Raw genomic sequence first — 25,776 nt, 5'->3', positions numbered from 1 at the left:
GATGACCAACAACGTGGGGAAAGGCGCGGCAAAGGAAGCAGCTCGGTATGACAACTGGAAACACTCCATTACAAAGACCTAAAATGTGATGTCAACAAGGGGGGTAGCTGCGGGTTGGGTGGACATGCTGCCATTTTCACTTGCAACGGATAAAAAGAAAGGAGGTAAGCAACCACAAGGGTACAGTACAAGTAAATGTTCATTGTATCTTCTCTCTCAGAACAGAACAGCACCTTTCAAGTTTTTATTTCACTTCTCCCTTAAAGGACAACCGACATTTCCGAACAAGTTGTGTCCATAATTTGTAAAATGGCTTCAAATGACTTCTACTGAGCGTATTTTACAAAGATTCCACCGTATGTAGCTATATTTTACGTTTTAAGACTCGTGCTGAATATTCCGGAAGTCTTTTTGAGTTGGTGACAAGTCCGTACATGACGTCACTGAAGGAACGCCGCTGACCGAAAAAAAAGGACACATTGTAGCGGTCCTTCCATCACGTCAATGCATTTTGCTGTACTTGTTTGGTCTGAAAACTTCATGTTGCACCAAAAAGAGGCAGAAGAGGGCGACAAAGCTCCGTGTAAGGAATTAATTAGTTTGTGGAAATGGGCTGATTAATTCCTTACACGGAGCTTTGTCGCCATTTTCTGCTTCTTTTCAGGGACGCTAAATTGCAGTCCAGATGCCTCAAAATGACACGGAGGGACTTCTTTAATCGATTGCAAACATGTATGCTTTCCTCTTCAGAACTATTTGGATGTGTAACAAGAAAGCATATTCTCCGAATCTGAAGCCATTGTTTTGATTCACAAGCAATGCAAGACGTCTTGGCGTGACGTCACGAACCGGGGGCGGGACTTTCTGAAAATTCCCAATATCGCAGCTCATTTTTTTTAGTCTGAGCCCAGAGAGAAAGGGGGAGGGAAAAGTAAAGGAGTCAAAGAGTATAGCATTAGTTCCCATCATATTTGGAAGCAATGTTCCTGGCATCTGCAGGCACTGTCAAAAAGGCAAAACTGGGTAATGAAATTAACAGACACAAACTCTTACATACTATGTCATAACAATCACCAGTGACACCGGATAGAACACGAGTGGTTTTTATTACATTGTGTCATTTGCAAATTCAAACCTGTACGCAAATATGTTCGACGGACAACATCACGAGTTAACAACAACACATGGTCCTGCATGTCCCAAACTGCTTTGCATTTCAACAGAGATCTGTGAATCCATTACTGTATACGGCACTCGGAGGGCCATGCATATTTGATGACTTTGAAAAGGTAAGGCACTCGGAGAGATATAATGGCTTGACTATTTTTTGGCTGTAAGTAAAACACAAATCCTTGGTTAATCATAATTCATCCAAATGTAACAGGACGGGTAACATTCAGGCCAGTTCTGTACTTGTTTTGTCATGTTCAGGTTTTAGTGTTATATTTCAGTTTGTTACTGTACAGTCGCACAAAGTAACACCTGCAAATGAATGTAGGCTGATTTGTGCATGTGGAGTGAAAACATTGCCCCTCTTCTTCATTAGTCCGGCCGAAAACGTCAACAAAGCCTATCCCTGTTTTTCATTTGACATTGCAGATATGATGCGTGCCCTTGAGAGGGATCTTGCTTTGCATTGCAGTGATGATGACGGTAACCAGAATATGAATCTGGCTGCACCACTGCCTCCTTCTGGACAATATGAAAAGGTGCATCGAGTAGGTAGAATGCTGCAACTCCGCAATAGGGCAGAGAACCACCAAGGTCATTCATGATATGCCTTTTCCGAGAAATCTTCAGGTAGTTTATTTTGCTTTGTTCGCTAATAATACCACCAATAAAAACAAAAACAATGTTAAATGCTAAAGAAACACGAACGTCAGTTCAATTGCATTTTAGATGCGTAAAATGGACAGGTTTATATTTAATGTTCAAACTGATGTGTGTTCTTGTTTTGTTTTACACTCTTGAAAAATTATCATTTTGTACTCTATGCCTGCAACACACACACACACACACACACACACACACACACACACACACACACACACACACACACACACACACACACACACACACACACACACACGCCAGAAGTCATGTACACTAGGTTGACCTAAATACTCGAGGAACACTCCAATTATAATTATGAGAAAGTTTTGTTTCTGTTGTAGTAGATTTTTTGTGTTTTTTTTTTTGGGGGGGGGGGGGTCAAATTCGTTTATTAGTACTTTAGGCAGAAGAGGCCATCTTGCAAATGAGAAAAGGGCGGTCTCATGACCAAGAGGCGTTTACGTTACGTCTGGAAACTCGGAATATTCCCTTTTACCACACAATTGGACCGCACGGTTATTAACTGCTTTAGACTAGCGGCAAAGTGTCTACGGGAAAATACAGAAAAGAAAGGTGATAACGCCGGCCTTTACCCCACACGACAGTAAAGTTATCTCTCCGCAAAATAAAAGGTAAAGTTAGCCGACATCGGTGGTTAATCATAGGCTGTAACTAGTGTTGGAGTGGTGAACTTCGGCTAAAGCGTTAGCGAAACTTAGACACTGAATCAATGCTATAGTGGTGAATAAGATCGGCTAACTGCTACACCCACAATCCGTCAGGGAGGATGACGAATCCCGGTTAACGCGCAAAAACATTACCGCATCACTACATTGCGAGACGGCGTTATTTCATGTCACGGGCTGACTATGTCGAGCAAAGTCATTTCGTCGAACTGTACATCCGTACATAGCCCTTCGCATTCATCGTCTTATCACCCGCTCAAGGCTATCTTGGAGGAGACTGGATCGCAATTTGGGTGCAGCAGCAGCAGACGCTGGAGGGAAAAGATAAAACGCAAGTACGATTTCATCTCACCAGAATGAATTGCCATCCTTATATTTTGCATCCACTCTGGCACCATTCGTCAATGTGGTGCTAAATTAGGTGATTACATGGAAACAACGTGTTTCTGGCGACTTGAATTACAAATTTCAATATTTGGTGTTTTCATCCCTATATATTCAAATGACTTTTGTCTTGTTGAAAGGACATAATTGGATCGGTATCCTTCCATTTGGCCAACCGATTTATTTTCACTAGAGTCATGATTTATTTTCACTAGGGTCATGTGAGGGATGTTGACCTATTATTCCAGCTGTCTTCGGGCAGTAGGCGGGGGACACCCTGAACCGGTTGTCAGTCATACGTAGTGCTGTATCTGTTTTATATGTTTTATTCAAATTGAATTACAGATGTCTGCAATGTCATTGCCCGGAACTAATTGGGTCACTTTCACAATCGCCTATTTCCGCGAGTGCCGTGGTCACCAATGTGGTGCCGGCACGTAGCCCTGGCCCAAGACCATGTGAGCCCTAAAAATGCTGCAGGTCCGGCAAAATTGTGAAAACAAGGTTTTTTTTTTTCAAATATTTTCTATGCTCCATAGACGCGCAATGTTGTGTATATTTCAAAAGTTCCCTTTTGTCAGGTTGCAAGCAACTGTGCACAATCATTCAACTTCCAGGCATTCAATCACAGGGCTACCTTATTGTGCTTGATTTTTAACTGCAGACGCAAGTTTTGTTCATATTGTGAGTTTTTTTAGACTTAATCCCTGATATTTGTTTATTTTTTTTCTGATTGTTTTTTTTTTCATTATTTGTTTTACTTTTCTTTCTTATACGGCATAGTGAAGAGGACATTGCATCAGCAGAATTGCAAGAAATGTAAAACGTCTTATTGAGATGGTCATGTGATCTATGTTTTGTTTTGATTTCTTGACCAGATGATGCTCAATGTGACGATGTTCTCCCTTTTCTAACTGTTCAAAAAATTTCAATATAAAAAAAAAACGGGAAATAGCCCCATGCTTCGGAGAAGGAATGAAATCATTGGACATTAATACATAATAATACATAATAATACATAATAATACATAATAATCATTGGACATTAATACATACAAATCTGAAAAAAAATCCCCGATATTTTTATCAGCAAACAATCCTTGTGCTGTGCATAAATGACAGACCATGTAAAGTACTGCCTTTACAAAAGATGGCCATCTAGAGCCTCTTTCACGCTGGAACTCCTCATTGTCCATTTTCTTGACTAGAAATCAATTACCTTTTATAGGATGGATGGTTGAACTTTACCTTACTTTGCTATATTCTGGTAAAGTATCAAAGGTGAAACAATGGCTTCAGATTCGTAGAATATGCTTTCTTGTTACACATCCAGTTATGAATATGATTCAAATAGTTCTGAAGAGGAAAGCATACATGTTTGCAATCGATGAAAGAATTTATTATTATTGGGGGGAAATGTATCACCAAAAAAGAGGCAGAAAATGGCGACCGAGCTCCTGTGAGGAATTAATCAGCCCGTTTCCACAGACTGATAAATTCCTTATATTGAGCTTGGTCGCCCCCTTCTGACTCTTTTTGGTTCAACATGACGTTTTCAGGCCAAACAAGCACAGCAAAATGCATTGACGTGATGGAAGGACTGCTACAATGTGTCTTTTTTTTCGGTCAGGGGCGTTCCTTCAGTCACGTCACGTACGGACTCGTCACCAACTCAAAAACCAGACTTCCTGAATATTCAGCGTGAGTCTTAAAACGTAAAATATAGCTATATGCGGTGGAATCTTTGTAAAATACGCTCAGTAGAAGTCATTTGAAGCCATTTTACAAATTATGGACACATTTTGTCCGTAGACGTCAGTTGTCCTTTAAAGGTCTGCATGGAACTCAGTTCATGATTGTAACTGAGATTACAGTATATGCATTTCTTTTTTTAATGAGGTTCATAGAAAAAACATTTTTGTCATCTCCAATTCTGAGCAGTCACTGATGGTGTCGGAATGTATGTATAATATGTTCGACCCATGTCAGTAGGGGTATTGCTGTTCCGGTTTCCTTTGAGAGATGCTCCAAGTGTGAATCCCTTTTTGTGCCTTGCAATTTAATAGTGACCAGTGGATTTAGTACTGAGAAAAGTCATCAAGCGAGAGAACAAAAAGACAACATTAGATTAGATTAGATTTGCCTTTATTAGTCTCGCAGTGGAGACATTTACATTTCACAGCAGCAAAGTGATGAAAGGAATCAAAGTAGAAAATTATTATTCACCCTTTTTAATGTTACTGAAATGACTTTTAGTGTGGTTGCTTGATTATTGTTCTTTTCATAATGCTATTTACACTTGAGGAAATCAACTATTATCAGCAATTATACAATGAGCCGTTGTATCATTGGTTTTACAGTGTCGTGGTGTGCATACATAACTACAGTGATGTGCCTTGGTTGCTATTTACATTGCTGATCATGAATATTGCCATTTTTTTTAATACAATACAATATTGTAGTTTTTCTCTTATTCTTTTTTCACCCTCTCAACCAATCACACACTGTAATTCAAATAAACCCAGCCCAATATCTCCCCTCCCCCGACCTCTTGCCCATGTCGCCCTCTCTCTCTCTCTGTCTCTCCATTCTCCCCCAGACACATTTCCGCTTAGCAATTGAACACGTTTAAATAGCAAAAGAAATAGACGGAAGAGTTGAACGAGCGCACCAAAGGGGGGCTGGTGTAACATCGTGTTGTGGAGGGATGGAAAAGCATCGTGGTTTTGTGTGCAAGAACCCTCATGTGAGTCATGTGACTGTTTTTTCTTGTCTGTGTTCATCCTTCTTCACATTTCTCAATATCTATCAGGCTCATTTTTCATTTATACCTGTACGTCATCTTCCATCACCTCTGCTTTGTCATCCCTGTATTTCGATTTGCATCTGCACCTTCCCCCACACAGTAATGCTAGACGCTGGCTGCTGATCTCGTCTTGTGATGCTTGAGAAGTTACATTTTAATGAATGGGAGAATGGCTCCATCATATGTTCCATCATATGTGTGGCTATATACCAGTCGTGATTCAAAAAAAAACTTTTTAATGACTGTGTTTGTGTAATTTCGGATGGTTGGGAAGGAAAGAAACATAAAGCATGTGTTCTGTGTTTTGGAAATGGGATGAACTCTGTGGCAAGTCAGGCATACATTGTATTTGCTCTGGAAGAAATACATTGTATTTTCTCTGGAAGAACAATGATGAATAGTAGTGCACTGTTGGGGACTTTCTCTCCCCTTTTTCTTGATCTTACTTATGCCTTATCGTTTCTGGTAAGTCTCACAGCAGTATTTTCCATCATAACATGGCACTACAGTGAGGATGCAGAACTTGAAATTGGGAATAATCTTAAAAAAAACTGTGAACCTGGAGTGACAAACTCATTTTTGTGGCAGTCCACTTTCGAGTTCCGTCTTCTCTTAGAGAGCCGTTAAAAACTGTTATAATAGCCTGTTATGACAGTGAAACCAGGTAAATATTGAATCGTCTTATTGCATTATAACTTGTACACAACAAAATAATGGATTACTCGTTCTGAAATCAGTCAACTATCATAGTTTGCTCAATTATTGTTCAAGTGTCTGGAAACAGGACCACAAAATGATTGCAAAATCTCAACATTACATGTCAATTTAACATTTTAAAACATATTTTAGCAAGTCTCATGCTAGTGAGTATGTGTTTTTTTTCCAATTGCAGGTATTGTAAAAGTGCTATATGAGTAAAGATGTATTGTATTTTGCTTGTGTTATTATGTAAAGTGCTTGGTTAAAGCTGCAGCTTTTGTGAAATTCACTATTTAAAGGACAACCGACATCACTTTTTTGTTTCCTAACTGACATCAGAAAAAAACGTTTTATAGCATCTAAAATACCCAAAACACGCAGTATATTTTTAGTCAGATGCAAAACAATAAAAATGAGTTAGTGTCCAAAATCTGTAAAAAAAAATTGAGCTGCGAATTGGGCATTTTCAGAAAGTCCCGCCCCAAGTTCGTGACGTGACACCAATGTCTTGCATTGCTCGAGAATCAAAACAATGGCTTCAGATTAAGAGAATATGCTTTCTTGTTACGCATCCAGTTATGAATATGATTCAAATAGTTCTGAAGAGGAAAGTATAAATGTTTGCAATCGATTAAAGAAGGTCTTCCAGCTCATTTTGAGTGATCAAGACTGATGTGTAGCGTCACAGAAAATGCAGAAGATGGCGCCAGAGCTCCGTTGGAAATTGGTTGATTCTTCACCTTGGAATTTTTGTTAGCGAATATCTAATGGTTGTCTCGGTGTAACATACAACGATTCACCATTGCGTTATTTATGTGTTTTCCTTCTAATTTCGCCATCAACATGGATCAACACGAAGTTTTCAGACCAAACAAAGTACCGCAAAATGCATTGAGGTGTTGCAAGGGATGTCCTTTCTCGCTCAGAGGCGTTCCTTCAGTGACGTAGCGTGAGGAGGACTCGTCACCAACTCAAAAACAAGACTTCCGGAATATTCAGCGCAAGTCTTAAAACGTAAAATAATAGCTATATGCGGTGGAATCTTTGTAAAATACGCTCAGTAGAAGTCATTTGAAGTGATTTTACAAATTATGGACACAACTTGTCCGGAGGCGTCGGTTGTCCTTTAAATAAAGTTGTATTGTATATCATCGTATTATATTTTACTATCATTGTTATTTCACTCCATTTCTTCTCCAGTCAAATTGGATTCTCAAGGCAAGGCTGGTACTTTTATTTTAGAGTGACTTCGGTGGGCATGTTGCCTTGACTGGTGGCTAATCTGTCAGTGGCCATGACATGATAAAAACAAACTTTCTCTGTTGATTCAAATGTAGCCAAGGACACTGGCTTGTTTACTGAAGTAAAAGTTCATTTGATTTGAAGCGAGGATCAAATGTGCAGACCGGCTTTTCTGACTGTCAGTCAAAACGGACTGTCTTAAGTTGTAATTGAGTCACTCATGAAAAATATTTTACTGTAATCTCAAACTGGGTATCTTGACACCAAGAGTGAGCAAGTCTGGTCCTTGAGAGGCTCTATCAAGCCTGTTTTAGATGTCTCCCTCGTTCAACACACCTGATTCCAACAATGGGCTAATTAGCAAGCTATGTAGAAGCCGGATAACAATCTTGATTGTTTGAATCAGGTGTGGATAACAAGGGAAACAACTAAAACAGGTCGGATAGGGCTTCTTGAGAACCTCACTTGGGCACTTATGTTTCGTCCTGATATTAGCGTATTGCAATTGTGCTTTTGTTATAGTGGAAGTAATCAGTGTGTCCTTTGACAAATGAATAACCAATCAACAACTCGCTGGTGCAGTTGACACAGCAGATCATTCCCCCCCCCCCCAAAAGTCTTATGTCCTATATTTAGAAACCGATCCCATGTGATCTCAACACATGAATGTCCATTTGGATTTTGAACTACCTGATTAGCTTCTATCATTTTATTCTTGCTGGCATCAGTTATAATGTCTGCACACAAAAATTGACTGTAGTTGACGTTTGAGTACTCCTGTTCTAGAGGGAGGATGATGTCCTCATCAACTATGTAGATTTGATCAGTCCGGGTACTGCTCAGAAGCTCACAGGGGGGGAGATGGAAAGTAAACTCAGGCCTTATTGTTTTGTTCTGGCCAGTCTTATCGGGTGTTGTAGATCTTGTACAACCTGTTCTGTTGTATAGTAGTGGCCAAGGTTTGTTTTTGTTCTTTCTCACTATCCTGGACAACATTTCATTCATAGTCAGAGAGTTTTTGAGGATTATTAATTGCTCTGTTCATCCTGACGGTCAGACCCTTACTGAAGAAGAGTTATTTAAATCTTGGCAACCACTAATCAAGATCATTTCTAGCCTTTTTTTTTTAAAATTCAATCAATGTCGCTTTCGCAGCAAAAAAAAAAAAAAAAAAAGGATTTCTTCTTTTTCTTTTCCTTTTGGCTTTTCCCTCCAGGGGTTGCCACAGCGAATCAGCGTCCTCCATCTTCAGAGAATTGATCGTTTGTTTCGGCTTTTATGTTGGAAGCCTCCTGAAACAACGTTCTGTATTTACCAGGGCTTTGAACCGGCACAATAAGACAATGACATGTGTTCCCTTGTGGCTACAGAAGCAACTCTATGAACTTTAGTTCTTTTGCTCCCTAAAAAGGCAATGGCAGCAAGGATAATAGTCATCAGCAACATTCAAATAAAGTAAAACCCTCTCCATTTAATGACAATGCTCTTTCCAGTTTAAAAAAGCAGGTTACTATTCACCTACAGTGGCGCATGGCCTGCGCCACCGGAAGTCGTTGCAGCTGGCAATCAGAGCTGTTGCGATGTTTTTTAATTAATATTATTCTCATTCCAAGTTTGATTGATTTCCAATTCTCTAATGGCATTGACAATGAATGGGAATTTGGGATAAGAGGAGAAACGTTTTAAAATGGTTCACAGAAGCCACAATAGTGCTGTTTTTACAATTAAGGTGCTGCAAAAGTGTGTTCCATATCTGTGAGTCAATCCCTACAAAGGCAGGTAGGGATTTCCTTTTCGCAAACTTTTGTATCTACTTTATTTTTCTGTTTCATTCATGTTAGTTGCTGTTTTGGCTGTTGCTCCTCGTTACATGCGTGTTTGCTTGTGTACGTGCATATGTGCGAGTGTACATGGGCGCACACGTGGCAACACGTCGATCACGGGAGATTGGTTCATTGAAAAGTAGATGTTCGGTCTAAAAACATTGGGCATCTCTGAAGATTCAGATAATTGTTTTGGGAATGTATATTATGTGTGAACTAAGTGACAATTTTGCAATTTCTTCTAGGAGCTTTATTATAAGAAGATGCAAAGCGAAGAAAAGCTGAAAAGGGAAAAGATGGATCAGGTAAATCACATTCAAATAATTTACTCGCAAATGCCCGATTCAAACAGCAAACTGCTGACTTTAAACTATGGTCATATTTAACAATCAATGTGGTACCAGATCATTAACAAATATTGTAGCCCCCTAATCCTGAAAACTACATTGGGATAAGAGTATCACCATTATTGACTCTTTGACCCTGTTTCACAAACACTGTTTTTCAAACGATACGATGCGTATGTGGAACTGTCGCGGCTTGGAATTGTAGCGGATTTATGTGGGACAGGAGATGTGAGACAATGTCTTTTCGTCAATGGATGCTACAGCTTCGTGTTTGCTTTCAACATTTAGCTTGTAGTAGACGTACAAATTCCACCATGACGTCCCCGATCCACTGCTGACATGGATGCTTTGATCCTCTCCTCTTTCAACTAGAACTGCTTCATGTCATCACAAAGAGGGTACAGCAAGTCCTGAAGAATGAATGACTCTATGGCTTTGTGTTGTCATATTTGTTATTTTTTCATTTTTTTTTCCCAAGATGGCGGCGCGTGAACACGCAGCGGCTCCCCTCTCCCGGCAAATTGGCGTTTTCATGTTTATGTTTGTTAAAGTAATTATAAGTGCCTTGCATGCTGGGTCCGAGAGGACAGTAATTTCATCTGTGCTGTATGTCATGCATATTAGCATATTTGACAATAAAGCTGACTTTGATTTTGACTTTGACTTTGATACATCCCAATTTATGATGATGTGTGTGTCTTTCCCATTTGTATTACTGAAGTGTAAGAAGAGACTGAGGGTGTGTGTGGCGACATGCAACAGGGCTGACTACTCGAAACTGGCTCCGATCATGTTGGGGATCAAATCCCACCCTGATGACTTTGACCTGGATGTAGTCGTGCTTGGTTCACATCTTATTGATGATTATGGGTAAGATAGTCACGCAGCCTACCATACACACCTAAAATGCAAGACGTCTTGGCGTGACGTCACAAACTGGGGGAGGGACTTTCTGAAAATGCTCAATTTTTTGCAGATTTTGCACATTGTAAGTCATTTTTATTGGTATTTTGCATTTGACTAAAAATATCATACTGCGTGTTTTGGGTATTTTAGATGCTAGAAAACGTTTTTCTGGTGTCAGTTAGGAAACAAAAATGTGATGTCGGTTGTCCTTTAAACATTGTTTTCTGCCTGTGTCATAGGAACACTTTTCGTATGATTGAGCAGGATGATTTTGACATCAGCTCCAAACTGCACACAATTGTTCGTGGGGAGGATGAAGCAGCCATGGTGGAAAGTGTTGGGCTTGCTCTAGTTAAACTTCCAGATGTGCTCCAAAGGTTGCGCCCGGATCTTGTCATTATCCATGGAGATCGTTTTGATGCACTGGCACTGGCAACTTCTGCTGCACTGATGAACATCAGAATACTTCACTTAGAAGGAGGAGAGGTGAGAAGGAAGTGAATGAATATCCAGAGGCACTTTTGATAAGCCGGTGGTTTTCCAACTTCTTAACAATAAATTATTTGATTTCCAAGATCCACCATCATGAGTTACTTTTAAATGTGGTAGCAGTAGTAATAATAATAGGCCTAATATTGGTTTGGGAAAAAAGGCAGAGGTTTTATTCATAATTAATATTATTGTCTAGAAGCAAAACATAACATTTTCCCGAAAGAATGGTTCTCAAACATTAAGAATATGAAAACAGTGTCCATAATTAATGTATCAATCCAAATGTATTCACAAATTAAACTTCTGCCATCACAGTCTCAACATCCATTGATATTTTTTGTGATGCCTCGACAATACAATCATGTTTTTCTGACACTTTTTCAAGCAACTTTGACATCACTTCTGAATTAAAATACCTCACCTTGAGGGAGTTTCTTTTTATTTCACACTTCAAAAATGAAGTATGCTAAATAAATGCCAAACCCTTAAAACCCGCAATGACTGTAAAGTGTCCTTGAGAGTTTTGAAAGGCGGTTATAAATGAAATGTATTAGTATTATTAGTATTATTATTATTATTAGTAGTAGTAGTAGTAGTAGTAGTAGTAGTAGTAGTAGTAGTAGTACAAAAGTCATGACTAAAACTCCCTTTTTGGGGGTGAAGAATTGAATCAAGTGAATATTTTTTTCTCACCATTCTATAGAGCAGGTGTTTGGAAACCTATGGCTCTTTTGGTGATTGCATCTGGCTCGCTAATAAAACTAAATACGTATTCTCGCTTTTTCGCTGTTCATTTCCTGTTTGGGCTGCAGTTGGCGGAAAGCGCAATTTTGATTGGATGATACTGGCCGATGGCCGTTGATGTCGAAACAGGTAAACGCCCCCTTTTAAATAAGCCTGACGATATTGACGAGTATCGTACAGTTCAGGTTCAATGGATGAAAGGATTCGCCTTTGTGGAGAGAAAAGGATCTGCCGTTATTCTAATTTGCAATGAAACAATACCACGAATGAAACAGTTGCATATCAGTGGCACTTTGACACGCCCCATGCTAACGTTAGCATCAATATACTTCTGTGAGAGACAGCAGAAGGCAAGCATGCAAGCTAATGAGCAGTGTGCATGCTAGCTAGCATAACTTTGCGTATGGACCAGGCAAGTTGACTTTCATTCCGATTGTTTGGCTGGATTTTTTTGCCAATCGTGAGGAACGGAAAACTATTCATATTAGTGGTGAGTATTATCACAAAGTTATTTTAAATACTAATAATAATACATTTAATTTCTAAGGGCCTTTCAAAACTAAATAATACATTCTGACATTTTGTTGAAATCACGTATGTGCGTGTTTGCATCCGTGCGTGTGTGTGCCTCTCGCTGAAAAACATTTCTAAATATTTTACTTTTATGGCTCTCTTTGTCAAAAAGGTTCCCGACCCCTGCTATATAGTCACAAGTGAGGTTTTAACATTTTGTTCTTGTGTACATTGTACTTAATGTAAAATGTGGTGTTGGTTCATTTCCCAGGTGAGTGGCACAATTGATGACTCAATCCGCCACGCCATCAGTAAACTGGCCCATTATCATGCCTGCTGCACACGAATGGCAGAGCAACATCTTATTTCCATGTGTGAGGATCATTCTCGAATTCTACTGGCTGGCTGTCCGTCTTATGACAAGCTGCTGTCACCGCACAACTCGGCAAACTATTTGGATATCATCAAGAGCTGGTTGGGTATGTCAGAAACACTGGATATAACTGTCGGGGTTCTGATGCAAATTCGGTCATTGCTGTTTTTTTTAATACAGATTATTTTTTTAATACATTTTGCAGGTGACAATGTGAAGGATCATGACTACATTGTGGCTTTGCAGCACCCAGTCACCACTGATATTCAGCACTCCATCAAGATCCACGGACTCATGTTGGACGCACTTGTCTCCTTTAATAAAAAGACCCTCATCCTCTTTCCCAACATTGATGCCGGTTCGTATTGTAAAGTTATTGTGCATGATATTGTCTTGAGTATTCTTGTTTTTTTTAACCTTTTAACTGTTTCATAAAACAAACATGTTTTATTATATTTCCTAAAACAACTTTGTAAACTGTGGGCACACGCATGCTGGAATTGTAAAGGACTTTCAACAGTATAGGACACAGGTGTCAAAGTCAAGGCCCGGGGGCCAAATCCGGCCCACCACATCATTTTTTTCGGCCCGCGAAAGCAAATCAAACTCATGAAATTCCATGATGCTTGCTAAAATCCCAACCAAAATTTCATATTTTTCGATGTAAACCAAAATAACAGTCATTATTCTTGACTTCAGATTTGAAAACTAGGTATTCATTAATTTGTTATGCGCTCTATATGTAATATGTGGAGCGGATTAAACATTCTAATGGTTTCCCCAGATTCATAACGGCCCTCGAGAATAAACCATAACTATAATGTGGCCCGCGGCAAAAAAAAAATTACTTTGACACCCACAGTATGTGTCGATATGCTGGTATGGGGTCAATTTCAATCTTTTAATGATCTATGTGATACATTCATGATACATTTTGTGATACCGAAAAACTCACCCTGTATACAGGAAGTAAGGAAATGGTGCGTGTCATGAGAAAAAAGGGCATTGAAACACACCCCAACTTCCGGGCAGTGAAGCACATTCCCTTTGAGCAGTTCATTCAACTGGTATGCCATGCTGGCTGTATGATTGGAAACAGCAGCTGTGGTGTGCGAGAGGCCGGGGCCTTTGGCACACCAGTCGTCAACCTGGGATCTAGACAAACTGGCAGAGAGACAGGTGAAAACGCTTTGTCGTGAATGCGGTTCTCTGGCGACTCCTGCTGTCCATATTGGGCTATTGGCCATTTCTGTAAGATGATGACGTCGTTCGACTTCAACATTTGAATTCCCCCTCTGCTAGGTGAAAATGTTCTACATGTCAGGGATGCTGACTCGCATAGTAAGATCTACCATGCTCTGCGACTGCAGTTTGGAAAGCGATACCCCTGGTAAAATGAATTTTTTATTGAAAACAACAGTCCAGTATGTGTTCCACATTATATATCATGTTTAGAACCTTAGACCACTTTACTCTTTCACCTGGTCCTAGTACTGTACTGAGAGTTTAACTATAAATATTCTGCCACAGTACTGCTGCAATGATAAATGGTTATACTTTTATTAAATATATTTATTGAACTTTGGTGACAATGACAATCGGAAAGTCATCAAAAATTATTTCAGCACAGGCAAAATTATCTATGATTTTTTTTTAAATCCAAATCTGGATTACAATTGCTGTATAGCAGCAATGTTTGAGTACTGTAATTCTGTTTTAGAATATTCTAATTATTTGGACAGCTGCATTATTGATTGTTAAACATCACCCAATTGTTTTGCCGGTGAATCAGCATGTCTCGATGCAGTATGCGGCAGAAATTAAATCGTAGCGGGGAAAACAAAAAACAAGCATTGTTAATTCATTATATGGTTGTATTTTAAATTGTTTAATACAACCATTGCTTTGGTTCTCTGAGTTCAATCTGTGGAAACAAAGAATCAATAAATTGCGTTATAAAGTTACGAAATTCTTTCTCAAATGCCATCATTGATTTGCAAAACTGTTCCACAAAGGAAAAACAATATTTTGAGGTGTAGTGTTTATCCACCCAGATTGCCGTTATTATTTTTTTCATCACTGATGTCAAGAATATGCTAATTCAGTCTCAAAACTGCATAACAGGACAATATAACAAAGTTGATTTGAAAAAATGCCGCATTCAATATAAGGAAGACCAACCTCTATCAAGCGCTTCATTTCATAAGCTTTGCATTCACTGTTTCCTTCTCAATGTTCTGACCACCGTTCCAGTTCTAAGATCTACGGTGATGGAAACGCCGTCCCTCGCATTCTCAAGTTCTTACAATCCATTGACTTGAATAAGCCCCTTCAGAAGACGTTCTGCTTCCCTTTGGTGAAAGACTCCATATCCCAAGACATTGATCACATCCTGGAGAAACAAAGTGCTTTAGCTGTGGACCTTGGCGGCACCAACCTCAGAGTCGCAATCGTCTGCTCCCAAGTCAGTTGCTCAGCCTCATTTTGAATGCTCAGTAAAATGATGAGACTGAAATATTATGTTGCCTGTTCACTTCTCTTTCTGCCCTATCCCCAATTAAGGGAATTGTAGTGAAGAAATATACTCAACTAAATCCAAGGACCTTTGAGCCTCGGATGCAGCTCATATTGAAAATGTGTGAAAACGCCATGCAAGATGCAGTGTCTCTCAACTGTCGGATTCTTGGTGTTGGTATGAAATTATAGCACACAGTACTTGATGGGAAAAAAAAGAACCAAACACCTTTATGCTACAGGTATGACTTAAAGGACAACCGACGTCACTTTTTTGTTTCTCAACTGACATCAGAAAAACGTTTTATGGCATCCAAAATACCCAAAACACGCAGTATGATATTTTTATTCAAATGCAAAACACCAATAAAAATGACTCAAAGTGTCCAAAACCTGCAAAAAATTGAGCTGCGAATTGGACATTTTCAGAAAGTCCCGCCCCCAGTTTGTGATGTCACGCCAAGACGTCTTGCATTGCTGGAGAATCAAAACGATGGCTTCAGATTCGGAGAATATGCTTTCTTGTCACACATCCAGTTATGAATATGATTCAAATAGTTCTGAAGAGGAAAGCATACATATTTGCAATCGTTTAAAGAAGTCCTTCCGTGTCATTTTGAGGCATCTGGACTGCAATGTATCGTCCCAGAAGAGGCAGAAAAAATGGCGACCAGCTCCCATGAGGAATGAATCAGCCCATTTCCACGGGCTGACAAATTCCCTCCATGGAGCTTGTACGCCCTCCTCTGGCGGCTCTTGGGTGCAACATGAGGTCCCCAGACCAAACAAGTACAGCAAAATACATTGACGTGATGGAAGGACCGCTACAATGCGTCTTGTTTTCGGTCAGGGGCGTTCCTTTAGTGACGTCACGTACGGACTCGTCACCAACTCAAAAACAAGACTTCCTGAATATTCAGCGCGCGTCTTAAATATATATATATATATATATATAGCTATATGCGGTGGAATCTTATTAAAATACGCTCAGTAGAAGTCCTTCGAAGCCATTTTTACAAATTATGGACATAACTTGTCCGGAGACGTCGGTTGTCCTTTAAAAAGACCTCATTGTGTTCAATTTTTCTATTTTAGGAATATCCACTGGCGGACGTGTAAATCCACAAGAGGGCGTCGTACTGGATTCAACAAAGCTAATCCAGGAGTGGACGTCTGTGGATTTGAGAACACCCATCTCAGATACCTTTCACCTGCCCGTCTGGGTGGAGAATGACGGAAACTGTGCAGCCTTAGCGGAGAGGAAGTTTGGTCATGGCAAAGGAGTGGAGAACTTTGTCACTGTCATCACAGGGACAGGTGAGTTGCTTGGTGCTACATTATTTTTTTCATTGTATATAAGGTGGACCTACATTTCATTTACAAGCGCCTTTCAAAACCCATTTGCAGGTGATATGGACTAGCACAGCACACGATTGGCGACAGTCTGCATTTAACTGACACCAATTGAAATGCATTAGAGATGATTTTTTAAACACAAGAAGTCATCAAAAATGCTGATAAATTTCTCATTCTGTATGCATTTTCCACAACAAAAAAAAACTGAAAAACAAGGGGCAAGGGCTGGCTTTCCACCAAAAAAAAAATAGATCACACACACGCAGTTGTGTTATTTACTTCATTGACACACTGCATTGACAGAGTAAATGAAGTTTAATCCTACTCATTTACAATTTTGTACTGTTCAAGGCATTGGAGGAGGGATTATCCAGCACAACGAGCTGATTCATGGCAGTGCTTTTTGCGGTGCCGAACTGGGTCACATCATGGTGTCAATAGATGGCCCAGAGTGTTCGTGTGGAAGCAGAGGATGCATCGAGGCTTATGCTTCTGGACTGGCCCTGCAAAGAGAGGCGAAGAAAATGAATGATGGTGGGTTTAAAGTTTGACTGCATCTTATTGTTGAGTGCGTTGAGGCTTCCCAAGTGTTCAGCATTTTCCCCATTAGCAACATAACGAGAAAATTGAAATTGTAGACTTTCAACAACATTCGCCTGCAAAGTCAGTACAAAGTGAACAGCTGACACATGGGATTTGAATACATAAGGGTTTCTTCCACAACTCCCTTCCTTGTACCTCCAAGGTCACAAAATGGAATGCCCATGTAAAGATCAACATAACTATGACAGTAATTTGACAGTGTCAACATTTTTTTCCCCCTTGTTGGATTTTAATTGCTTTCAAAGGGAGGTTGGATTTGGGTGGAATTTTTATACCCGAACATACAAATAACAGCCTAATTTGTCAAGATTAAAATATGTGAACTACTGTTGTGTGTTTCAGATGGACTGCTTCAAGGGGAAGAATTGACGAAAAAGCTCTCTGAGCCCATCACTGCTGCTCACCTGATCAACACAGCAAGACTGGGGAACACCAAAGCTGCCGCTATTCTCAATAAGGGTCAGTACCTAAATGAACACACAATACACAAGAAAAAAATTAATACAAAACTGAAATGGTTTCCTGGTTTGAAAAGTAATCTTATTATAGCCATCAGTTGATGCGGGAAATGGGTTTGTGTTGCAAGCAAGTTAAGTTAATATCCATTCCTCAAAGTTATTTTTTTTTCTCTTTCACTGTAGCCTCCACAGCACTGGGTGTGGGCATTATCAACATCCTTCATACACTCAACCCCTCACTTGTGATCTTATCCGGTGTCTTAGCCTCGATCTACGAAGAACCGGTGAAGCGCCTAATTGCTCGGAGAGCTCTCTTACCTGCTCAGAATACCAAGGTGGTCATGTCAGACTTGGAAGAACCCGCTTTACTTGGAGCTGCGAGCATGGTGTTGGATTATGCCACAAGAAGGGCTTATTAAAAGGTTTTTGTCTCTTGATGTATTTAGAACTTCTACCACTGCGAGACAAACAAAGGCAAATCCAATCCAATCAAGAAGACATCATTCTAAAGTGGTTCCCGGGATATGTTAATATATCTACATTCAGTTTATTTAAAGGACAACCGACGTCACTTTTTTGTTTCCTAACTGACATCAGAAAAACGTGTTATAGAGTCTAAAATACCCAAAACACGCAGTATGATATTTTTAGTCAAATGCAAAACACCAATAAAAATGACTTAAAGTGTCTAAAAAGTACTTCAATTTGAAACCGGAAGTGGCCAGTTTCAGAAGGTCCCGCCCCCATGTTCGTGGTGTCAAGCCAGGATGTTTTTGCCTTGCTCGAGAATCAAAACAATGGCTTCAGATTCGGAGAAGATGCTTTCTTATTACTCATCCAGTTATGAATATGATTCAAATAGTTCTGAAGAAGAAAGCATACATGTTTGCAATCGATTAAATAATTTATTCTGTGTCATTTTGAGGCATCAGGGGTGGGAAATGTTGCACCCAAAAAAGGCAGAACATGGCGACAAAGCCGTGTAAGGAATTAATCAGCCCGTTTCCACAGGCTGATTAATTCCTTACATGGAGCTTTGTCACCCTCTTCTGCCTCTTTTGGGTCCTACATGACATTTTCAGACCAAATTACAGCCAAATGCATTGACTTTTTTTGGTCAGGGGCGTTCCTTCAGTGACGTTGGGTGAGGACTCGTCACCAACTCAAAAACAAGACTTCTGGAATATTCAGCGCGAGTCTTAATACGTAAAATATAGCTATATGCGGTGGAATTTTTGTAAAATACGCTCAGTACAAGTCATTTGAAGACATTTTACAAATTATGGACACAACTTGTCCGGAGACGTCGGTTGTCCTTTAATTAAAAAAAGACTTTTTGGAGTTTGGCAATATGATGTGTTTATCAGAGTGAGAAAAAAATCCACTTGTTGACAATTCATTCATTCCAAACTAATGGTTGGCTGGATTCCTGCATCCAATCATTTTTTTTAGATTTCCCTGATATAAAAAAAACTGCTCATGATCAAATTATTGCTATACACTGTTTATCCATTTTTTCTTCTTTCATCTTTCCACAAATGTTTATCTCCTCCTGAGTTGATTACGAGATAGTATTAGATAGTCTTCTTAGCAATCATTTTTCAAAGACTGAAATGGGAAATACCGATATTTTTATTTGAGTGGTCTCAAAAGCTTCAGTGATCCGTCCATCTAGAGTTATTCCGGGTTGAGTGACTGGCGTGTGTGGCTGCCGCTGCTCACCCACAGAAAAACGTATCCTGTGACTGTAAAGTGACCTTGAGAGTTTTGAAAGGCGCTTATAAATGAAATGTATTATTATTATTATTATTACTATTATTATTATTATTATTATTAGCATCATCCTGGAATCCGCTTAACCTCACTGCCGGCATTCTGGAGTCCATCACAGCTGTCTTCAAACACAGGAGGCGGGATCGCCTTGAACTAGTTGCCAGCCAATTTCAGGGCTTCATTGATAATTACCCTAAATTTGTAATAACTTCAGTAATAAATTATTGGCTGAACACTGTTATGACTGAAACGTAATGATTTTGTTGCTATGATAGAGGAATTATAAACATTTTCTGAATTTTTCCTGATAAACTTCAAACGGACTTCCATTTTGTGTGTGATTGTCTTGATTTACGATGGTCCAAGTGAATACACAATGAATGTTACATTTAAAATGCTTACCTACTTCCTTCAATCTGGCTATAAAACAATGCTGCTGCAATCACGCAATTATCGGAGCTCATGAACCACACTGTCTTACTAAAGGACTCCAGCGGGATGAAAGCAGGACTGGGCGCATTGTAATAAACATTTTTGGCCATTATACTACCTCTCACCTCTGCCATGTCATATTTTACACAATCTGATGTATACTAAAATTAAAAATATATATATATTTGTCAGGTTTATAGTAATTTTGACTGTTTTACTCCTTGATCACTTGGAAACAGTTTGTAACATGATCGTCTCATTTGCAGACCGGCTGAAAAATAAACTCGGTACTTGAGTCATGCAGTTCCTTCCACCTGAACAATATGACACTGCCGGGGCAGCTAAATATTTAACCACCGTGACTTTATTTCTGGGCGTGAGCAATTGTTTCTATTATGGCCTTCTGTGACATTAATCTGCAAGATTGAATGAGAGTTGACATGCCACGACGGTCCATTCAATCTGGGGGCATTTGTATGCAGTTGTTTTCAAAGTAATTAAAGAACAGTAGCAAGTAAAGCATGAATTACTAATTTTAGTAATAATCCATCAGACATTTAAACAGCTTCTTCCCACTTTGAACAGTAGCCCAAATGGAACTGTACTGTATGATGATACTGATGATACTTGTGCAGCGTGTTCTACCGGAAACAAATTCCTTGTGTGTTCTCCATACTTGGCAATAAAGATGATTCTGATTCAGATTTAAATAAGTAAAACGTTTTGTAAAACATCTTCAATCACACATTTGATAGACAAAGGTGTGCGGGTAGGTAGGATGGTAAATCAGATAACTAATAGTGGCACTGGTGATTATATAATTCATCGGTTTGATCTTGTAAGTATTGAATGCGTTTTATTTTTCGTGAAATGTGTGACAGCACGTACCGGTCACGAGCGCTGTATCGGCGTGAGCATTCGTATTTGATTGGAGACTGGCTAAAACAGGGCGTCTTCGATTGGTTCTTGAGCCAATCAATCAATTTCATGGCTTTTCATTGGCTACCAATCCATTTCCGTTTCTTTAATAAGGTCAGTTTTTTTTTCTAGTGTCATTCGCTTCACCTAATCGCTCTTTGACCACTGCATACACTTTCAACCGATTTCTACATTTCCCCCGGCTAAAAAGACAAAATGGATGATTTTGACATGCTCAATGCACCCGCTGCTGGGAACGGTGTTGGCTCAGATGAGGACCCCGCTGCGGCGTTTTTGGCCCAACAGGAGAGCGAAATCGCGGGGATTGAAAACGACGAAGGCTTCAGCATCTTAGACGGTGGAGATGTCCCTTCCGCGCTGGGAGATTTCCACGGTGGGTGACCGCTGCAGTCGGCCGAGGATACGTTTCCCTCACATTCTTGATAAAATTGGAGCAGTTGTTTTCTTGCAGTACTAAATTAGCATAAATCCGAAATTACTGTTAGTGTACGATTTTGTTCTTCCCGGTCACAGCTAGCTGTGCTAAGCTAACCTGACTCGTGACAACACACAACTGTAACATAACCAGAGTAAGAAAAATACAACCAACAACACTGCGAAGAAGATAAACATGACTGACGGTTTAATGCCATTGTGTAATATTGAAGAATGTCATGAATGAGAGAATGAATGAAGCTGTGTGACTTCAAGATTTGATCGCCTACAAGAGGACGACGATATCGTCATAGCTACACTAAGTAAAAACCTATTTACGAATAAAGGCATTAAACAATATTTTCCAACAAGTATTATATTGAGAAAATGCGACGCGATCCTTCAATCTGCCCGTCAAAGTTTGTTAAATGTCCTTAGGTCAATTTTGAGGAATTTGTAGCTTTAGTCTGCTTTCACGGTCCTTAAGTGTCATGTTACGAGGTATTGTCGTTGAACCTTGACCCCTCCTGGTCATATTAGTGAAAGCCTTACATTTAATTCCAGTAGCCCTCGCTCTTCCCCATCATTAAACTTTGTACTTAATCAGTCATATTTCTGCAGAGGTGATCTACAGTAGTTTTTAAAGGACACTGGTTGATTTCTAACGCATCATTTCTTGCTGTCTTTGTAGATGGTGCTGTCAATGGAGAGTTCCATGGGGTAATTACTCGTGATCTTATTTTCAGATGATCACATTTGCAGCTTTTTTTAATTATTGATTCTTTTTTTTTTTTTGCACATTCAGATCAGCAAAGCTTTGGTATTTTAATGTGAAACTTTTTAAATAACTCAAATGAATCAGAGTCAAATACCAGAAGTAAATTTGAAAACCTAACCGCCATCCAGGTAAATAAATCACAGTGATGGCACCATTTGGAAGTTTGTTTGACTGAAAGATTTACTTTCACTCTTATAATGCTGTATCTACATTCAGAAACTTTGTTTTAAATTATGCGGCTGCGAGAACCTTCCTTATTTCCCTTTCCTGTGCTGTCATTGCAACATTGCTGCCTTTTGCAATGTCAGGACTTCCTTTGACCTGTAAGAGAAGAACATGAAATAGCATTGATATTGTTTGGAGTGAAATCCACGAGTGTACATTTTGCAAAATGCACACATTCAAAGGGACAAAAACTACAAGTAATAACTCTGCCACTGAGGTGGTAGTTGGATCTATCAAAGCTGTATCTGTCGATATTGGTTATCACTCCGATGTTTCTTAGGAAAGCAATGGCCCATCTGATGCCTATGCAGCAATTTCCAACGCGGATCGCCTGCAGGCAGAACCTGAAAGTCTTCGCAAATGGAGGGAGGAACAAAGAGAGCGACTGGAGATGCTTGGTAAGCACAGAAGAACAACTCAATTACATCTTTGCAGTGTGAGTTCTAGCTCGGATGTGTGTACTTCAGTGGAAAAAACAGCAACAAGTGACATTTTATCCTCAATGTTCAATCTGTTTTTTAGACTAAAGAAAACCAAATTATTGCATTTAACCCTTTCGGGGAAAGCAGTTACTACAGTGGATGGCTTGTCATGTTTTAAGGTTACAGGGTGCACGGAAGGGTGAATCATCTGTAATCGGATTTTAATATGTGTTAAACTTTTGTGTTGAAAAAAAAATTGTGGGAGCAGATAAGTTTATCCAAAAATTAATTTCCGTGCAAGGTACGTATGCAACTCTGTCAGTAACACGATTAAAGGACAACCGACGTCACTTTTTTTGTTTCCTAACTGACATCAGAAAAACGTTTTATAGCATCTAAAATACCGAAAACACACAGTATGATATTTTTAATCAAATGCAAAACACCAATAAAAATGACTCAAGGTGTCCAAAATTTGCAAAAAAAATGAGGTGTGAATTGGGCATTTTCAGAAAGTCCCGCCCCCAGTTCGTGACGTCACGCCAAGACGTCTTGCATTGCTGGAGAATCAAAACAATGGCTTCAGATTCGGATAATATGCTTTCTTGTTACAAATCCAGTTATGAATATGATTCAAATAGTTCTGAAGAGGAAACCATACATGTTTGCAATCGATTAAATAATTTATTCAATGTCATTTTGAGGCAAACGGGCGGGGGAAATTTCTCACCCAAAAAGAGGCAATAAAATGGCCGCCGATTTGAAGATATATATATATATATCTTCAAACCCTTATATATAAACCCTTATATATAAAAAAAGACGCTAAGAAGTGGAAATGCAGACAGTTTACTGCGCACGCGCACAGATTGCTTGGTAAAAAACGATCCATTCAGGACATTATTGGCATTGTACTCACTGAATAGGTCAGATAGTTGGATTACCTCTAGTATTCCACAATTCTTCTGTTATATGACCCGAGGAGTCAAAGTCGGCCCTGAAGCAAGTGAACTCCTCCCAAACGTTGCAGATTTTTGAAGGGTCTTTAAATATCACCTTTCTGAATCTGATCTTTTTGCGCTTACCTCCCTGGCTAGATGATAATTCTCGCAAGCAAGAGACTGAATGGAAGACCAAGGCCAAGGTGGAACTTGAGGAGTGGCATGCCAGGCAAAACGAGCAACTGGAGAAAACCAAAGCTAATAACAGGTACAAAGATCGCTTCCATTTTGAGTGAACTTATTGGTAATAATAAAACGTATCTGTCAACAATAAAACCACAATTAAATATGACTCTGGCATCAAATATTAGATTGCTGATTACCCATCTGCCATTTTTTCCTCTTGCTTATCAATCAGATTATCAAAATAACATCAAACATGCTGAATATGTTTAGTCATATTTATAAAAGAACAATTCAGAAAACCAAAGTAGTATGTAAAGCATTTCGTTAATATCCCAATACGCACAGGTGTTTACTGTATGTACAATCATGTGTATATTTATATAAGGGGAACTTTTCACCTAAGTATGAGAAGTCTCGTTTTACAGTTAATGTGCGGTCCTTAGTTTTAAGCCTTTAAATTTGTCAGGGTAATGCATCGCTGACTTAATATTCGAATGTTTTATAAATGGACTCGCGTGAATTTGGTAACACTTATTTTCCTCGAGTGATAAATGAGTGCACTTCAGCCCCCCCACCACTAGATAGCGCCAGCGCTCTCATCCACTCATCCACCATCCATTCACGTTCGTGTCCAGACAGTGGAATGATGCTGCCAGTAGGTGGCAGCAATGTGTTATTAAGACACGTTGCTCAATGCCAATTGACGCCACAGAAAATGGACAAGGGAAAAGCCGGGTTTTTAAGAGCCGATTGTCAATATTTGGTTTTTATACAATACAATAGTCACTAGTGAGTGCAATCAATATTGATGGTGGTGGTGTGGGGTAAAAATTTTATGAAGTATTTAATTCCCTATCTTTCTATCAATGGGCGAGGACTATTTGTGGGCCAAGGGTTTGAAGATACAAGTCTGATCACATCTGAAGGCAATTTGAAATTACAATGGGTAATATATAAAATGTTATGAGGTGCGTGTGTGTGTGTGTGTGTGTGTGTGTGTGTGTGTGTGTGTGTGTGTGTGTGTGTGTGTGTGTGTGTGTGTGTGTGTGTGTGTGTGTGTGTGTGTGTGTGTGTGTGTGTGTGTGTGTGTGTGTGTGTGTGTGTGTGTGTGCGCGCGTGCATGTGCGCACACACAATAAATACGTGTTTGTATGCATGTAGCAATGTCCTACTGGAATGTTAAAAAATGCGGAAATTCAGATACATTATTCAGGAAGTTTGTTGTTTGGCAATTTTGTAACATTAGACATTGTGTATCAATTTGGAACTTTTTTTTTCATACAAACACTAGATTGTATCTATTTTTTTTATTTACCGTGGGATGATGTTGGATCACTTTTGGAAGGGAAGAAATTGCACGTTTATATATATATGTGTGTGTGTGTGTGTGTGTGTGTGTGTGTGTGTGTGTGTGTGTGTGTGTGTGTGTGTGTGTGTGTGTGTGTGTGTGTGTGAATTGTTTCTTTGAAATAGATCACATGGAAAGAATAATTTAATTTCATTTGCGTAGGAAATTACAATCACAATGTTAAAGGAGTTGGGGGGGGGGGAATTTTCTCAATCGGAACTGACAGATGTGACCAATAAAATTGAGTGTGTTGTGTTTGACTTCCGCTCTAACCACCATGCCAGATTTTGATTGTCCTGTACTTTAACTCTTGTTTCCATCCTCTGCTCTATTTCCCCGCTCTCTCTCTCTCTCTCTCTCTCTCTCTCTCTCTCTCTCTCTCTCTCTTTCCTTTTTGCTTTCTTGCTGCTCTGTCACGCGGGCGGATTTTTGTCCAGAGTGCTTGATGAAGACTTCTACAAGCAACCCTTCTCAGAGCTCATTGGTTATGTGTATGTTGCTTCAACTAACATCCTCTCATCTTTTTTTTTTTGTTTGTT

General features: G+C 39.4%; 2 protein-coding genes and 1 long non-coding RNA gene across 11 annotated transcripts in view; 2 read left to right on the top strand and 1 right to left on the bottom strand.

Annotated features, from left to right (window-relative positions):
• Positions 1-143: 143 nt before the first annotated feature.
• On the top strand, positions 144-19,881 carry gne (glucosamine (UDP-N-acetyl)-2-epimerase/N-acetylmannosamine kinase). 6 transcript variants are annotated; one of them, XM_089007087.1, is made up of 15 exons: positions 2,345-2,465; positions 2,781-2,850; positions 9,719-9,778; positions 10,542-10,690; positions 10,966-11,212; positions 12,747-12,954; positions 13,054-13,206; positions 13,815-14,027; positions 14,151-14,238; positions 15,102-15,312; positions 15,411-15,540; positions 16,458-16,679; positions 17,070-17,252; positions 17,664-17,780; positions 17,963-19,881. In XM_089007087.1, the coding sequence occupies exons 3-15, from the start codon at positions 9,737-9,739 to the stop codon at positions 18,196-18,198; spliced, it is 2,199 nt and encodes a 732-aa protein (XP_088863213.1). In that variant the 5' UTR covers positions 2,345-2,465; positions 2,781-2,850; positions 9,719-9,736; the 3' UTR covers positions 18,199-19,881. The 6 variants fall into 6 exon arrangements, with proteins under 6 accessions (XP_088863214.1, XP_088863210.1, XP_088863213.1 ...); XM_089007085.1 differs by having other exon boundaries at positions 2,781-2,854; XM_089007088.1 differs by lacking the exons at positions 2,345-2,465; positions 2,781-2,850 and adding an exon at positions 144-164.
• Positions 17,085-25,776, bottom strand: part of LOC148892884 (uncharacterized) — a 23,737-nt gene continuing 15,045 nt past the window's right edge. For 2 of the 3 annotated variants that reach the window (XR_016116326.1, XR_016116325.1), the window contains one exon: positions 22,064-22,436. This is a non-coding gene — a long non-coding RNA (uncharacterized LOC148892884). Of the gene's footprint in view, positions 17,222-17,725; positions 17,789-22,063; positions 22,437-25,776 lie in introns of those variants that run through there. The other variant, XR_016116327.1, reaches the window with a different exon arrangement.
• clta (clathrin, light chain A) overlaps positions 21,020-25,776 on the top strand; it is an 11,530-nt gene continuing 6,773 nt past the window's right edge. The window contains exons 1-5 of one of the 2 annotated variants that reach the window (XM_089007090.1): positions 21,020-21,296; positions 22,029-22,057; positions 22,621-22,738; positions 23,860-23,971; positions 25,675-25,728. In XM_089007090.1, the coding sequence (XP_088863216.1) occupies positions 21,119-21,296; positions 22,029-22,057; positions 22,621-22,738; positions 23,860-23,971; positions 25,675-25,728 (491 nt within the window). In that variant the 5' untranslated portion in view covers positions 21,020-21,118. The remainder of the gene's footprint in view (positions 21,297-22,028; positions 22,058-22,620; positions 22,739-23,859; positions 23,972-25,674; positions 25,729-25,776) is intronic. The other variant, XM_089007091.1, reaches the window with a different exon arrangement.

Source organism: Hippocampus bargibanti, linkage group LG10 (genome assembly GCF_051943395.1).
Source record: "Hippocampus bargibanti isolate YZ-2025 linkage group LG10, ASM5194339v1, whole genome shotgun sequence".
NCBI lineage: Eukaryota > Metazoa > Chordata > Actinopteri > Syngnathiformes > Syngnathidae > Hippocampus > Hippocampus bargibanti.
Note: the sequence above shows the minus strand (reverse complement) of the source record. Positions and strands in the feature narration are given on the sequence as shown.

What these genes read in the sequence shown, in the direction of transcription:
- gne (XM_089007083.1), top strand. Translation starts at nt 5,611, where the DNA reads ATGGAAAAGCATCGTGGTTTTGTGTGCAAGAACCCTCAT. An exon ending in TTTGGAAAGCGATACCCCTG is followed by an intron (nt 14,239 to 15,101) that starts GTAAAATGAATT and finishes CCACCGTTCCAG; the next exon opens with TTCTAAGATCTACGGTGATG. An exon ending in TGCCGCTATTCTCAATAAGG is followed by an intron (nt 17,781 to 17,962) that starts GTCAGTACCTAA and finishes CTTTCACTGTAG; the next exon opens with CCTCCACAGCACTGGGTGTG.